Genomic DNA, 17,207 nt, shown 5'->3' on the forward strand with positions numbered 1-17,207 from the left:
TGTTGGCTTGCGGCAGTGGTGGAGAATTGCCAATCCTCCGAGCAAAAGACCACAGTCGTTGGCCAACCACGTCAGAGGCTACCCAAGCCACCAGACCGGGTGTTGAGCCGTCGCCTAGCAACCCCCGCTGCTATCGTCGGACACCGAATCCAACGGGAAATACGAGTACAGTATGTGCTCGCTGCCTCTACAAATGTCGGCTGGCCGACGAGAGCTCAAACATTCAAGATGTTACGAATCGGCTGTTTTGACTGTTTTATCCTTTCTTACAATCCAAGGTCCAAAGCGGCGATTGTTTAATCTGCGGCCGAGGCTGACTCCCTGGTAAACACCTCGTGCTCCATCTCCACATAGCACGCACACGGCAAGTCACCTGCCATATCAAGCAAGGCTGGCTTTTTTAGGTTGGCTTTTTAGTGATGCCTCCCGATTTTGAAAACTCCACGCTACTAGGAATTGTGAATTATGTCCCTGAACTCGTGAATATCGATATTATTCCGAATTACCGACTTAGGCTGTCATAGGAGCCCGTCCGAACTTATCGACCTTATTCTGCATACTATAATATTATTATTTCTTATCTCCTGCTTTTCCAATATTGTGTAATTTTAGCCGCATCGTGTCATCACGATTCCACATATGTTGGTGGAAATAGGGGCTATAAGTATTAGTACACCGTATGGAAGAATGAAGCGGTCACCTCACTTTTGCCATAGCGGTCTATTTTAACAGTTATAAGCCCGGAGACGCGCTATTTACGCAGGAGGTCTCCAGTTTAAAAGCACTCACTACTTATAATCTTAGGCCTAACCCCTTTATAAATAAGTAAATAAAGGCAGGTAAATTAGATAATTACATAGTAAAAGTGGTAATATTTAAAGGATTAATACCTATAATAAAGAGACTATAGTAGATAAAAATATAGGCTAGCTTTATAAGGGTTATAAAGCTGAAGGGGTGTGTTGGTGGAACTAGGGGCTATAAGTATTAGTACACCCTATGGTAGAATGAAGCAGTTACTTCACTTTTGCCATAGCGGTCTATTTCAACAACATAGTATATGGGATTTTCTATACTTTCTTTCATTCCGTCGGAGCGCGGCTTTTCGTGATGTGCTTTACCCAGTAAGCACTCTTCCAGTAACGCTCTCGAGGAGAAGTTGCTGCATATTCGCAATTTTTTCAACAATTGTATGTGAGACGTAGTGTTGTAGTTAGTGGAGCTCAATACGAGACGAACAACATATGCGGCCCTGATTCGATAGATTAGCTAGCTTCGTAGGAAACGTCTACGGAGTAATTGTAGGTCCTTGATCCAAGGCCAAAGTACAGTATTCAAGTAAGCGGTCGGCAAATCAAAGGCTATCCGTGAGCCATAGAAATCCTACTCAAAAAAGTTCGATACATTCTAATGGGGATTGCTCGAACTCCACACTGAGTGTAATAATCACGATAGTAAGAAACCTTCAAATGAATAGCATCTATGATAGTACTTGAGATTCTACCACAGTTTGCGCGTTTGAAGTGTCGTATGGACATGAAGTATATACGGAATGGAGGATGAGATGTCGCCACAGAGCGCGCATGCAATCTTGCTAGCGTACCTAGGGTAGGCTGCAGGAGCAGCGCCACAAACACCAACTACTCGCACATCACGAGATTCTGTGCGTTTCTACCTTATCAGGAAGCGAGAAAAAATCAAATAGAATAAAAATTCCAACATCTTGGTCGTGAAGGAAACCTTGAATTGCGACATTCAGACATATCCTAGAGGCACCGTTGCCAGAGAAATCCCCTACAGCCATTTGGGCGTAAAAGTTTTCTGTTGTAGGTGGTCAACAGCCTTCACAAGAACCCTGATTCGGTGCTTCTCCATTCGGAGTGCGTTTGCTAAGCGCATGTAGGTCATCAACCGAGGTGCTGGGGGTGCTTATGATCCGTGGTACTTTAGTATCTGTCGTGCACATGTTCAAATGTGTAGGTTGCAATTTGACGGTGGCGACTATTACTCTACAAGAGTTCCTCCGAACTCATTGCACAACTCGGATCGCGCTGTACATACACAAGTCAAGGCTCAATTCAACTTTGTGCAGTTGAATTCACATGCCGTACTAATGTTTATGTTTAGCTTCCATCTGATGCCATCATCGCAACCAACCGACTCCGCTTCTCGTTTGCCAGATGTGCTGCTAGCTGCGCATCAGATGCCGGTTGGCGAGCCCCGTGAATAACGCTACAGACACGGTTGCTTATTTTGTCTCACAAGCGCCCTGGGTTGATGAAGGATGCAATTCCTCGTAGAGCTAAATGAGGGAGGGGTATTCAAATTATTGGAGCTGCGCTATACTGGTAGAGTACTAGGCCTAGCAGGCAATGAGACATGCCACGCAGCAAGTGATATTGCACAAGACATAATACGAGTGGCGATAACTGGAAAATCAGCACTTCGATTTTCCTGCCAAGACGATAACACCGCAAGTACTCCGCAGAGTACCTACGAGTACCTACACGTGGTGGCATCCCTACCCTGCTCTACTTTACCGCATTTTTGGGAGTAACTTCCCAAATAGTCAACATGATTACTGAGGGTTCATTCCCTCTGTTACCTATGGCGGATTACCTATATTAATTGAATAATTTAGAGGCCGTAATCAACACTAGAAATGAAGGAGAACTAATTAGTAACTATCCCAAGTCATTGATCGCTGCTACGAATTTTGTTTTGGATTACTACCTAGGTATCGCGCACCTACTAAACTACCTTAGGCGCCGTACGGGAATAAATATAATGATTAGGTCCTGCTAGGGGGGTTTTGTCAAGGTACTTAGCTGCCCTTTGTATTTTAGTTGGGATGGTACCCCCCATACCTCGGAGCAATGGATGAGATGCCTTCATTGGACTGGAGAAATTGGAATCGTACTCCGTGCATATACTGAATTAGTGCAGTGGCCCTGGAGCCGTATCTCCAAAAATTCAAGGGTCCTGTCTCCTTCAGGCTGTGTGCAAGGACTCATGCATGCCGTAGGATTTGGATAGCGCATCCAACAGCCAGCGCGCATGCAAGCCGAGATTGCTTATTAAATAGCTACCCGACGTTCCTTTCTGCCTTTGCCCTTATTTTCGGCCTTGTTGAGTCTCGGTATTCGAAGCTGTTTGAACAAAGACGGTAATCAACAATGTCTGAACAACCAAAGACGCGCCAAAAGTTTCGCAGCAGCTGCACCAACTGTGCCAATGCAAAAGTAAAATGCAGCACGAAAAGGCCTGAATGTGCCAGATGTGTCGAGCGAGGACTCGAGTGTTCATATGCTCCGTCGAACAGATACGGCAGGCCCCCAGCATCGACATGCAATCAGAAAGCAACATCATTACGGAGTCCGCAGGTAGATGGATGCGACATGACCATGAACGATTATGCATCCGACAGTGCGACGTGGGACTTCAACTCCTGGGTACCGGCGTCGTCACACTGCGAGATGGACGCCTTCTCGGCAGCAGCATACTATGAGGAGTGGAACCTGGAAGACATACCTCAGCTTGTGGCTGTGAGTAGCCACGGCGCCAGCTCCATGAACACCAACAGCCCGAAAAACAGCTCTAGCGGTGCCTCCGACGCGTCAGAGGGCGTCCACAGCTGCCTGGCGCAAGCGGCTGCCATCCTCGTCGATATCCGGAATGACAGCTCGTCGTCCGACATGAATTGGGCTGCCGCCAACGTCGATGCGAAGACCATAGTGGGCGATGTTATCTTCGCAAACCGAAGGGCTACGGGCCAGTTGTCGAGAATCATGGAGTGTGCATGCCTAGCGGCAGATTATCAAATCTCCGTCGTGGTGTCCTTGATCTGCTTCCACATGATTGACAGGTACGGCAAGGCAGTGGCTGCCGCAAGGGCGACTTTGGGGGGGAGTCAGCTGGGAAACAATCATGTCATTGGCTCTGTGCAGATTCTTCTGGACGAGCTACGTCGGATAATACCTTTGATTGGAAAATCAACGACGCGGGTTGGGGAGCCTCCCGGATCAGCAGGGGCCATGGGAATTCCGGTGTCCGGTTTCGACCAGCTACAAAGAGATCTGGAGCACCACTTGTTCGCCGCATTGGGAGACGCGGAGAGTTTCTTGCATCAAGCATCAGAGTGATCTAACCAATAACGGATCTCCGGAGTGCGTGGGTTGGTCCGGAGTACGGGAGTCAATACAAGAGGGTGGTGTTGGTGGTCTACGGACTTCATTAAAGCGGAACCATGGCTATTTGCAGGACGGACTAGGCGGATATATTAGCTCAACGATAGCTTGGCGAATTTTTTGTATGACTGTTTCTAATGAATTGGAATTAGGTTTATGGAGTACACACTTTGGATGGCATTTAAACAGATGGGATAAGCTGTTGACTATATGTATGGTTCTTAGAAACGTAGCCCCTGAGTGAGCACGGGTTGTATTAGTCCGATATATCACACCGGGGCCGTGGGGCAAGTTGACCACGGCAAAAATCACGCCTCAGCGAAAAAGAGAGTCACATTATAGTAGAATACGACCGAAGTTGAATCAATTCGTCGCAAAGCTTCATGACGTAAGCGTTGTTGTGGTGATCTCGGTCCTCTTTGGGTACCCACAACTGCGATCCGTGAGGAAATCGCTAGCGAAAAATGGAGATTCTGAGGGTCGATCTGGGGATTTTGGAGTGGGAATCGCAGACTATTGGGAAATCGCCCATGGCTGGACCCCTGTCGAGCTCTGTCAAGGGAGTGGTCTTAGCTGTGATTTCGCTCTCCGATGTGGATCTGCCGTGGGTCAGGTAACTTCCGGTGCCTACGCCGGGGGGGTGCGCTTAAAGAATTTGAACTCCGAAGGAAGCAGCCTAGCTAGCTAGGTAGTCTTGATGTCTGAGTTGAGCAGCGTCCGGTAACCTCCCCGGGAGAGTGTGTGGGTGCCTATTGGTCGGTAGTAGTCAGGAGAGCCCTTGTGTGATCGACACTAATATAAAAAAAATCAATCAAACGGTTAGATGTGTTTCTTGTGGGTGGGTGACTACTAGGCATTGTCCTGCTACTTGTATTTGCAAACCATTTGTTTGAAACAGTTGTATAGAGAACCCATTACTGCGAAACATTTCGAAAATAGAGAGCCCTTGATTATCGACCTGGACAGCTTACTGCTAATTCGAGTAGGTACAAGACTTTTGCCGCCTTTGAATTATCACTCCAAGGCTACTACAATATTATTCGGTGACCGATTTGAAGGCTTTGTGCGGTCAGCCTCGGAAATAACTAAGGGTCCTAGAATGTTTCTCGTCTGAAGCCTGCCTTGGACTGGATCTCGGACGCGTCTTTCTGTGACACAGCAACGCACATCCTTGCCAGAGGGCTACAATTTTCCAAGATCATTCTATGAATGGGGTCATATTGCTCCGGGGAGGATTATCAGTCATCAAAACAATATCAGGAAATCTCCGGCTTCGGTTTCCGAATTACTGAAGAGAACAGCAATCGAATTCCACGGTTACTCCACTGTCTTCTGCTTGCTAGGTTTCTGATGACCATCTTTCAGCAGGAGAAGGAGGGAGGTGAATCATCGTGCACAATGAGACTTTCTGGGTACCGTGCTGATGTTATCGTAGTGTTAGCACAGAGATGTTGGAGTGTTGTGCCTTACTTTGAGATTGAGGGACGATACTAATGTTTTCAACAACACTTATGACAAAGACATGTACCTGTGGCTCGTGTTCAGCATAGGGGCACTAACACTCCTATTGTACAGTAAATGTAGTAAGGAGTAACGATACAATAATCTTCGGCATTGCGTTAACACCTGGAGCGTCAAGGGTCTACTAGCCAAGTGGCTACTGGACTTTGCTTGTGATGCTAACGGGGCCTCTATGGTGATCAGAGAATCAGCATATAAGATGCAGGGAAGCGCTCACACGGCCATGGCGCATTTCAACCCTAGACAACAATTACGGAGCCGGAAGCGATTCGCAACAACTTCAATCCTCGTTAGAAAAAACGTCCCAAGTTACATAATCATCTATTTATCAGTTAATTAAGATGGAACAAACTAAGGCCAACTCAAAGCCAGACACCTGTACAAACATGGACGATGGATCCATTGCGATCGTGGGCATGGCATGCCGCTTTGCCAACGTAGCATCTCCAACCCAGTTTTGGGATATGATTGAGAAGGGTCGGAGCGGCCATGGTAGAATACCTGAGCGGTGTTTTGATGCTGACGCCTGGTATCACCCATCAAGAGGTCGACGTGGAGCGGTAAGTGTCTTTTACCTGCAAAAGAACAAATAGTTGCCATTTATATGCTACATTGATCAATGTTGCGAGTTCCTTTTCAATGATGTTATAGTAATTGACACTTTGATCCTTATTAGGTCATCACCAAATCTGGATTCTTTCTTGACGATGTCTCACATTTTGATGCTCCCTTCTTTTCCATCACTTCTTCCGAGGCGGCAGCAATGGATCCGATGCAGAGGCTGGGGCTCGAGGTGGCATATGAGACGTTTGAAAACGGTAACGATTAATCCTCTTCCATGGGGTGATTTTACATCGCTGACTCAACTCAATATAGCGGGTATTACAATGCAAAACCTGTCAGGGAGCAGGACTGCGGTTTACAGCGGTGTCATGACTGCTGACTATCAGGAAATCGCCGAAGGTGACTTATTTTCCCTTGGAGATCATCCTGGAAGTGGAACGGCGAAATCGATCTTGGCCAACCGTATATCATGGTTCTTTGATCTTCGCGGCCCCAGCCTGTCATTGGACACGGCTTGCTCTTCTGCTCTCTACAGTCTTCATCTTGCTTGCCAGGCAGTGCTAGCTGGAGAATGTGACCAGGCACTAGTAACTGGCACGAATCTCATCCTCCATCCTAATCTCATGGCTCAGTTCACTGCGATGCACATGATCACCCCTGATGGAATTAGCCACACATTTGATGAGTCGGCTAATGGATACGGTAGGGGTGAAGGAGTGGCAGCGGTGATGGTTAAACCCCTCAAGGATGCCATTAGAGATGGAGATGTGGTTCGGGCTGTTATTCGTGCCACTGGCGCAAACTTCGATGGCAAAACGACGGGTATGACCGTTCCGAGCGGAGATGCCCAAGCTGAATTGATTCGTGAGACGTACAAGAAAGCTGGAATTTCCATGAACGACACTTGTTATTTCGAGGCACACGGCACTGGAACGCCACTAGGTGTACGTGAAACGCACTGTCATCTTCATCTCCTGCTTATAAATAACTAACCATGTTCATCCTTGTGTAGGATCCAATTGAGATGCAAGCTATCGCCAAAACTATTGGTGCCGAGCGAAAAGCCGCGGATAATGGTCCTCTCTACGTCGGCAGTGTGAAACCCAATGTCGGCCATACAGAGGGTGCAGCTGGTCTGGCCGGCCTCATCAAAGCAGTATTGTGTCTGGAAGCTGGCATTATACCTGCTGTGACTCGCTTGAAAAAGCTGAATCCCAAACTCCACATGGAAGACTGGAATCTGATTGCGCCGATGGAAAACGTATCGTGGCCCCAGGAAGGTGTTCGACGAGCCAGCGTGAATTCATTTGGCTTTGGTGGCGCAAATGCTCATGTGGTTCTTGATGATGCATTGCATTATCTCTCCTCACGTGGGATTCATGGGCGCCATATCACACATCCAATTCCTCTCCTGGGCCACTCGCCCATCAACCACGACCTGGAGCATGGATCATCGTCATCGTCCGCAACGTCTTCCTCAGATTCTTTGTCTTGTTCCGACAGCGAGGGTAATTCTACTGGCATTGCAGATGACACCGCCAGCGAAGATACCCCGGATGTAGAACAGCAAGACCATCTATTTGTTTTCTCCGCCCAAGACCAAGGTAGCTTGGACAAGATTGCTTCAGGTTACGCAGGATTTCTCAAAGATGAGCCTCAGAAAGACAACATTGCCACCATGCAGTCATTGAGTCACATTCTTTCAGAAAAGCGTACTAAACTGGATTTCCGAAGTTTTGTTGTGGCGCATAGCTTGGCCGATCTCAGTGCCTCTCTTGAAGCAAACCAACTGCCCCGCGAGCGCTCATCTCCCAAAGACAAAGCCATCTTCGTTTTCACCGGCCAAGGTGCTCAGCGAGCCGGTATGGCTCGTGAGTTGTTCTCTGACCCAGTGTTTAGCGAGAGCATTCGGCGCAGTCAGAAGGTAGTGACGGCCTGCGGTGGTGATTGGGATATAAAACAGATGCTCATGACGGGGTCGGCACAAGAGCTAGGAAACCCGCTTTACTCACAGCCTCTTTGTACAGCTATCCAGATTGGCTTGGTGGATATGCTATCTACCTGGAACGTACAGCCAGCTGCTGTTGTTGGCCATTCATCTGGCGAAATAGGTATGCATCTCCCCTTCTGTCCTCCTCCCCCCCCAAACATTGTTAATATGGCTAACTCACCTTTCACACCCAACCAGCTGCCGCCTATTCTTCAGGTGTTCTATCTCATGAAGATGCTATGTACGTGGCATACTACCGTGGCACACTTTCCAGCGTCGTCTCGTCACGAGCAGGAATTCAGGGCAGCATGCTGGCCGCGGGAATATCGGAATCTGAGGCCGCCAAATACATCGATGGCAACGATTCGGTCTCAATAGCCTGCATCAATAGCCCATCTAGTGTAACACTCTCTGGTGAGAGCAGTGCGGTTGCAGAGGTACACGATGCTTTGGTAAAGGATGGCAAGTTCTCGCGCCAGCTGCGGACGGGGGTGGCTTACCACTCTCATTACATGGCGGTCGTTTCCGATGATAGCAAGCGCCTGCTAGCCGGCTTAGAGGATAGGCTGGGACAAATGCGAGTGCCGATGTTCTCTTCTGTGACAGAGGAGCGCATTGAGGGCAGCAGACTCGGCGGGGATTACTGGATGGAGAATATGTTGAGTCCCGTCCGATTTGCTGGAGCATTGCGCAACCTTGTAACTGGTGCGAATATCCACGACGACGAACTGCTAGACACTGAATACAGCGCGATCATCGAGATAGGGCCTTCTAAAACGCTTCAGGGTCCCATCAAGCAGATTCTCTCTGCTATCAGCCCTCGAGTCGCAAAGAAGCTGCCATATCGCTCCATGCTGGTGGCTGGGAGCCACGCGCGCAAGACATCACTCGAGGCTGCGGGATTCCTTTGGTCAACGGGACATTCAATTGACCTGAGAAAAGTCAACGGAATCTCAGCAGCATCCGAGTTGGACTTGTGCATGCTCCCCCGCCTCCCCAGTTACCCCTGGAACCATGAAAATAGCTTCTGGCACGAGCACCTAGCCAGCCACGCTGTCCGTACTCGGAAGGAGCCCAGAACGGATCTTTTAGGGATGCCGGTTGATGGTCAGAATCCTTTCGAGCCTAGATGGCGCAACATTCTCAGCGTGGCCGAGAATCCATGGCTTGCGCATCATCGTGTGGCCTCGGCTTGTTTGTTTCCTGCTGCTGGATATCTTGTCATGGCTATTGAAGCCGTGTTGAAGTTGGCAGCAAAGGATGTACAGAAAGATCGAGTACTCCGAGGTATTGAACTTACAGACGTGACATTTGAAACTGGACTTGCGCTTCCAGACGATGGCTCGGCTACCGATATTTCTATAACCCTCAAACCGCATGCGGCTATGGATGCAGTGTATAGTTTCAGCATTTACTCTGACTCTTTTGACCAGCCTGTACGCCGCCTTGTGGTTGGCTCTGTTGCTGCTATTTATGAAGGCCAACATCAAGAAGGAGACCACGGGTTTGAATTGGAAGTACAAAAACAGGAGTGGGAGGCGACCAGAGTCAAGTTACTGAAGACACAAAACCTGGCCATACAACCTGTTGATGTTAAGGAGTTCTATGCCAAACTAGCATCCGTTGGTCTGGAATATGGCCCGACCTTCCAGGCTCTAGAAAGCATTGATACTGTTTCCTCGGAGAATGGAGCCTCGTCTGGTGGTGCTGCCTGCGGCACTCTCAAGGTGCCTGACACCAAGGCCATTATGCCCATGGAATACGAGTTTCCACATCTCTTGCATCCTGCGACGCTGGATTCTGCGTTCCATTTGGCCTTTGCTGCACTCGAGACCCAGGAGGAAATGCTGCGCCCAGCAGTACCAGTTTCGATTGAGCGTGTTTTCATCTCAGCTGATTTGCCTTCCAGCCCTGGTTCAACGTTTCTCGGCATGGCCTCAACCAAACGCATCGGAAAAGCGTCGCTTGTCGCCGACATCCTCTTTGCCGATACGGAGGTTCGTGGTCCGCAGATTGTCATTGAATCGATGGGACTGAGCGACGTGGGAGAGGCATCAACTCAAGACGCTGGATACAATGCGACAAATTCAGTCGCCAGCAATCTGCGGACAGCTGACATAGTATGGAAAGAGGACATTGCCATGATGGAATTGCCTTTCCATACTAATATCCAAGATGGCCTATCGCTGCTTACCTCATGGCTCGAATGCTACTTACACAAATATGCCAACGCAAATGTCTTATTTGCAGGAGCTGAGCAGGACATGGATCTTCTAGAAACTCTCCGCTGCACAGTTGCATCACATCAGAGGGCTGGCGGCCGGGGGAAGATGTTTTCCTGCTCATTGCCGCAGTCGGACGCAAGTGAGGACCACAGTACACTCCCTACATACATGCAGAAGTCTCTTGCAAATGGCCCTTATGATGCAATCATACTAGTTGCTCACGGAGGCCGAGGAAACAGTCTCTTTTTGCATTCCATTTCACGCCTCCTTAACCCCGGCGGCCAAATAGTGAGGCTCGATGACAACGGCCGCATATGTATGCAGAAGGGGGATGAGGTGAGTATTACTGTAGATGGCAGCGAAATTAGCCACTCTGGCATGGCGAACTCGAAACAGCCATCGTCAACGTTGTTGAGCACGTTAATGCCAGAGCGTGTGATCATACTCGAGCGCAGTGTCAACGACCAGAATCCGGAAGCTCTGCGGCTACGCGATAGTTTGACCGACATTCTAGGGCAATATGGGGCCCAAGTGACTATTCAGTGCATGGTAAGTGACTTCTGTTCTGTGTGGGCGATAGAAGTTCGTCAAGCTGAACTTTTCCCTATTGCTGCCTTGTTTCGTGACATGAATATTATCGCCGATCAACCCGATCCTCTGATCCTTATCCTCTTATTCCCAACAAATGTGTTATTTTGGATATTCACTAATAGTGATATTCGATTTCTAGGGTCAAACTCCTATTGAAACCACCAATTCGTACATCATCTCGCTGGTGGAATATGGCCAAAGCCTTGTGTACGATTGGAGCGGGGAGGATTTGATCCAGTTCCAAAGCATGGTGGCCAGCGCACGCTACGTGCTTTGGTTGACCACCGGCGGTTTGATGACTCCTAATGAAGACGGCCTGAAGTATAGCCTTACTCAAGGGTTGTTGCGTACGGTTCGTGCGGAATACCCCCAGCTGGTGCTGCCGCATCTGGACATTTCGCCAAACAGCTCGAGTCTTTGCGAAGACATGGCGTCTATTGTGACCAAGATTCTGAGTATGACCTTGCCTGGCATTGACTCTGAGGTCCTTGTAGAGACCGAGTATGCTGAGCTGGACAACAAAATCTTCATTCCCCGCCTCGTTCGTAATGCAGCTATGGATGCTGAAATCGAATTGTTGGCATCCAACACTACGTCGATTAACATCCGGTTGAACGAGTGCCCCCAACCTTTGAGGTTATCCATGGAAGGGTCTGTACAATGGACGCCGTGCGAGCCACACAGCTCCGTAGGCGCTGGCAAGGTTTTGGTAGAGACCAGATATGTTGCTGGCTCGACTTTGGAAACGGCCGCCATGCCGTGGGCCGTTGTCGGCATCGTCCGAAAGGTAGGGGCCCGCGTGTCCGATTATCGCGTGGGCGACTTCGTTCTACCCCTCGACGTCTCCATGGACCTTGATGTGAAAACTAGCTTCATTACCAGCACTTCCGATCTCTTCAAAGTTCCCGAAAATATCTCGGCTACACAATTGGCATACTGGATTACGCCATTTATTGTGGCGCACCAAGTCCTTATTAACCAGCAGCAATCAACTTCATCAGCTTCTTACGGATTGCTGTCCAATCCTAAGATGATGAGTCAACTGACTTCTCATCTGAGCAAGAAACTACAGCCAAATCTTACACCTCCAGACAGTGCAGGCCACTCGCCTCTCCGGAGTTCAACACCAGAACTCCCAGAGCGACAACATGCAGATACCGGCGGTGTCCTGATAGATGTGGAAGATTCGGCTTTGAGAGCTGCTCTGGGACAAACCGCACATTGGCTTGGCCTAAATGTGTTTGTCGTAGTACCCGAGGGTGAACAGGTCGATGAGGAGGAGCTCAATGGTTGTACCATCCTGCATCAGATGACCCGCTCATGTAGCAGGATGATGCGAAACAAAACTGGTGTTTCGGGTATACGACTTGTGTTGTCATCGCTTCAGAATCCGGCAACTGTGAAACATCTGATGGCTAGTCTTGGGCCAGGCGGCCGCTTCGTGGCAGTCAACCCTTCAACTAACCGTGAGAACAACCTGAGAGCAGCTACTCCTCGTTTCGATGTCACGCTAGAGCGTCTTGATACTGCATCAATGGATATGTCCAATATGCGGATTTCCATGAGAGCTGTATTCGCTTTATTCTCCAGCAAGACGTTGACTCTCCCGCCACTACCACCCTCCAGCCAGAAGCCCATATCAGAGATTGGCCAACTTTTAGATCAAGCACAAGATCATAGACCCATGATCTTTTCGCTAGGGCCTCAATCATTCGTTCCAATGCTTGTATCTGGGCACTCTGCTCTTCTGCAGAGCAGGCTGGATCCCGCTGGTACATACATCATTTCTGGTGGCATGGGTGCATTGGGTCTTGAGATGGCAGAGTGGCTAAGCGAACAAGGGGCCCGCCACATACTTCTTCTATCACGCTCTGGGAAACCGACCGACTCAGCTCTCTCCGCAATCCGTCGTCTTTCTCAGCAGGGATGTCGGTGTGATGTGATACGCTGCGACATCATCTCGGCTACTGATGTAGAGTACGTGGCATCTCAAGCCAAAAAGGAGAATTGGCGTATTCGTGGTATCATACAAGCTGCCATGGTGCTTGCTGATTCTCCATTCGAGTCTATGACAGGAGAACAATGGACTACAGCCACAGCACCGAAAGTCCAGGGTTCCTGGAACTTGCACCATGCTTTAGGCTGCCATAATGATCTCGACTTCTTCATCCTGCTTTCATCTATTTCTGGAATCATCGGCAACAGCGCCCAGGCTAACTACAGTGCCGGCAACACGTTTGAAGATGCACTGGCTGCTCACAGACGCCATCAGGGTTTCCCTGCCACCAGTCTGAATCTGGGACTTGTCAATATGGATACGGGCAACATCGGTTCAGTGGATGACTTCGTAAAGAAGTTTCCGCATCTTGCATCCGTTCTAGTTAGCAAGAAAGAAGTTAAGGCTGCGTTGCAGCTTGCTATGCGCGGCATTGGCTTGAACGGTTTGCAAATACCCAGCCAAGTGGTAGTGGGTATCTCGGGCTCTATCCAACTTGACGACAATGGAGGCAGCAGCTGGTCTACTGACCTTAAATTCGTCCATCGACTGGATCGACAGCTACAATCCGATACTGCGGGCGAAAAACAACAAAAGGTAAACTACGAAAAAGCCATCAAGAGTGCTAAAACAACCGAAGAAGCAAGATTAATTATTGAAGATGCACTTCGTGTGCATGTCGCTGCCGCTATGTCGTCGGATGCATCCAACATTGACGTGGATAAATCGGTGACAGCTTATGGAAGTAAGTGAAGATAGTTTCGTTACCCATGCTGCCAATGAAATGTACTAAATGGTATTTTACAGTTGATTCTCTGAAGGCTACAGAGGTGCGGAATTGGTTCTTGAAGGAGTTTGATAGCCGCTTGTCCATATTCGAGATTCTCAGCCCAATGCCCATCTCGCGTTTGGCGCTGAGTATCTTAAAGAACTCTTCATATAGCGATCTGGCGGCTAAATGATACGAGGGTTGGGACAAAAGATAATAGTATATAATTCATTCTAGCTTAATATTGTTCATTTTATAAAATTTCCACAATACTCTTAGCAGCTGACTCAAAATTACGAACCTGTATCCTTCTCCCCGAGATTGTATATAAATCGTACTGAAGTGTCGACACGGGCTCTACCCTTTTAACGACAAACCACTTTTTCAATGCCGCCAGTTAGTCTAGACTGGTGATAAATGTTCGTCTCCTCAATCCTGAATGCGTAATCCACCCAAGAAGAATCTCTAAACTTAGTAGAAGACTCCCAATGGTCCATGTCCTTTCTCGGGTTCCACTTTATGATCCTTACGCTATAGGTTCACTTCATTCCTCTATTAGAATTACAAATCAAGTTACAATCGCTATATTTGTAACACTTTGGAATGTCATGGATATGTTGGTACACCAAACTGCTGCGGTATTTCAACCTCGTCGTTAAAATCCCACCGTATCTTGCGCTTCTTGGCCCACTCACGGATACGGTCGAAATCGCGACACGTATGTAGAACAGTGAGCCAAGGCTTGTTTCTCATTGGGTTGGGAATAGAATAGTCCCAGTGCCAAACAGCTGGGGTAATATCGGCGTGACACATGATTGATTGGCGCAAACTTTCGAGGCAGTGACCGATATGCCATGGGTTGATACTGTTTTTGACTCGATTTTCTTCAAAAGCCTCATAAGGATATGATTCGGGAACTGTCCAATTCAATGAGGCCTCTGCATCTTTAACATATTCCCAATCTGAGAGGTAAATAGGGGTGAAAGCTTTGCGGAAGATATTCTAAAAGTCAGGTGTCAGCAATTCATCCACAAACTATAATATGAGCACGTACAAGGCAGTGGAGTTGGTGAAATACGTCAAGCTCCACGATGTATTCGTCTTCGTGGCCCGGTACAGGTGATGTATAGTTTGGTAATAGTCTTGCTTGAGCTTCAGGAATTGTAGAGATACCAACTAATCAAGTATTAAAGTTAGGCCATCAAACATGTGATATTGGCATATGATATCATGTATGGTTGACTGACAATTAAACAAATTATCCCATGCCCTGTTCAAAGTTTCAGAAGGGCCTCCTTGAAATTCTTTGGGGGCATCGACAATATTAGTATGGTATTTTGTCAATTTGTAGCTAATCTCGGTTTGAGCCGGAGAATAGGCTTGCTGTGAAGCGTAAAGTTTATGTTGGCGAAATCGATCCCAGCCATCAGTTCTGTCGTAGATAATGATGGCCGCCAATATGAATGACAGAATCCAGGGGAATATCTTGGTAGCAGTTATCAAACATGTCGATAGGAAGTTGCGCCGTGTACTCCCATGAGAATGACGAGAAGTATCTTCAATAATGGTGTCCTCTGCGTCATCGCCGGTCAACAGAGGATCGTATGAATGCTTATTCATGGTGAAGATTCCGGCGATGAGACGCAATGAAGCAACATGTAAAAGATGAGTCCGACAAAAGGGAACCGTCAGTAGATACTGAGTATCCAAACCAATTGAGCTTACCGAATTCGATATGGAAATATAAAAGGCTCCCTCTTCGCAAAGTCTTTCCTCCTGTGGTCGAGCAGGTGGTTCATATGCGTCTAAGTGTCACTCTAGTTTAAGGGTATAGTGAGAAATGCTATTCGTATACGAACGATATTTCTAGTGTAAGATAGGCAAAGCACAAAAGTGGTTCCAAAGCAGCATACTAGAACTCATACGCTATAAGCAGTAACTGAGAATGGACGACTGAGATAAAACGAATTAAAAGAGCCACCTCCATGGACCCTTTTACGGAATTTCTATGTCAGCAGTAACTCCAAACGGCAGGTGTGTGAAAATTACCCCGCGAGATTGCAGTGCTATCGCGACAACTTGCCCGGTCTGGCCCATTTTTACAACCGAAAAAGGTGTGAGGGGTTGCTACTACTTTGTACTAATAAGAAACCAACATCCGTATTTATTTGGTCGAAGATGACTAGAGACGACCATCTATTTTACGAACTAAGAAAAAACGTCTTTGGCGTGATGGTTGCTCCGCATGGCGTATCACAGCCTAGGTTATCATAAGTTCGTGACAACGATCCCAATAAGTACGATCGAGCGGTTTTTTCATTTGGAACTTTTGCACAAGGTTCATGTTCTAATTCCGATGTGATCATGGTAAATGCTTCATAAGATGGTCTACTATAATGCCTAAAGACTATAACAGAAACGGAATGGACATTAAACTTGTTTCATAAAATTATATCTTATCTGGGCGGATAATAAAGGTTCTGTTTAAAACATCATTAGATGTATTTCTAATCGTAATGTGGTTTAAGTAAATAGATAGATGGGGATTTCATGGGACAATCAACGAGGCAAGCTTTCACATAGACTAGTATACCGTATTCCAAAATATATAAAGTTCTCCCAGGCTTCCAGTTTCAACTCCCTGTGACACCACGCCTTCTTTTATTCATATACGCACCACTTCATAAACCACTCAGAACACAATTATTGCACTACTTATACTTATACTCTCAACATGAGATTTGGAAACGCCTTGTACCTAGCCGTTGCTGCTCTGGCTGCTGCCGCGCCAGTAGAGCAGACAAACAACGTTGTGGATCCCCACAACAGGCTCTGGAAGGACAGTGAAGAATCAACCAATGTCGTCGATCCTCACAACAGACTGTGGAAGGACAGCGAAGACTCAGTCAACGTTGTTGATCCTCACAACAGACTGTGGAAGGACAGCGAAGACTCGGTCAACGTTGTGGATCCTCACAACAGACTGTGGAAAGACAGTGAAGACTCGGTCAACGTTGTGGATCCCCACAACAGACTGTGGAAGGACAGTGAAGACTCGGTCAACGTTGTGGATCCTCACAACAGACTGTGGAAAGACAGTGAAGAATCGACCAATGTCGTCGATCCTCACAACAGGCTCTGGAAGGACAGTGAAGAATCGACCAATGTCGTCGATCCTCACAACAGACTGTGGTAAAGGTAAGAGAGTGGTTCGACTAAGTTAGCAAGCTCAAAATATCTAACTGTTTGGATTACATAGCTTCGCTCAATGAATGTAGTGCCAGTAGGGCATCCTGTGGGTATAAAGAAAATTCAGGACAAAAACGATGCTCTGTTTTTCGCTACTTATAGACTGAATAAGTGT

General features: G+C 47.7%; 4 protein-coding genes across 4 annotated transcripts; 3 read left to right on the forward strand and 1 right to left on the reverse strand.

Annotated features, from left to right (window-relative positions):
- Positions 1-3,398: 3,398 nt before the first annotated feature.
- Triagg1_8694 (uncharacterized protein) lies at positions 3,399-4,142 on the forward strand (the record flags this gene model as incomplete). The annotated part of the gene is made up of 1 exon (XM_062903568.1): positions 3,399-4,142. One exon carries the CDS (start codon positions 3,399-3,401, stop codon positions 4,140-4,142), a length of 744 nt encoding a protein of 247 aa, XP_062752330.1.
- Positions 4,143-6,094: 1,952 nt separating this feature from the next.
- Triagg1_8695 (uncharacterized protein) lies at positions 6,095-14,036 on the forward strand (the record flags this gene model as incomplete). The annotated part of the gene is made up of 7 exons (XM_062903569.1): positions 6,095-6,268; positions 6,385-6,526; positions 6,585-7,216; positions 7,285-8,383; positions 8,461-11,036; positions 11,218-13,819; positions 13,882-14,036. The coding sequence occupies 7 exons, from the start codon at positions 6,095-6,097 to the stop codon at positions 14,034-14,036; spliced, it is 7,380 nt and encodes a 2,459-aa protein (XP_062752331.1).
- A 413-nt stretch (positions 14,037-14,449) lies between these two features.
- On the reverse strand, positions 14,450-15,463 carry Triagg1_8696 (uncharacterized protein; the record flags this gene model as incomplete). Its single annotated transcript, XM_062903570.1, has 3 exons — positions 14,450-14,845; positions 14,898-15,019; positions 15,091-15,463. 3 exons carry the CDS (start codon positions 15,461-15,463, stop codon positions 14,450-14,452), a joined length of 891 nt encoding a protein of 296 aa, XP_062752332.1.
- Positions 15,464-16,577: 1,114 nt separating this feature from the next.
- Positions 16,578-17,039, forward strand: Triagg1_8697 (uncharacterized protein; the record flags this gene model as incomplete). The annotated part of the gene is made up of 1 exon (XM_062903573.1): positions 16,578-17,039. One exon carries the CDS (start codon positions 16,578-16,580, stop codon positions 17,037-17,039), a length of 462 nt encoding a protein of 153 aa, XP_062752333.1.
- Between the last annotated feature and the right edge of the window lie 168 nt (positions 17,040-17,207).

This window comes from Trichoderma aggressivum, assembly GCF_033847375.1.
Source record: "Trichoderma aggressivum f. europaeum strain CBS 100526 chromosome Unknown scaffold_044, whole genome shotgun sequence".
NCBI lineage: Eukaryota > Fungi > Ascomycota > Sordariomycetes > Hypocreales > Hypocreaceae > Trichoderma > Trichoderma aggressivum.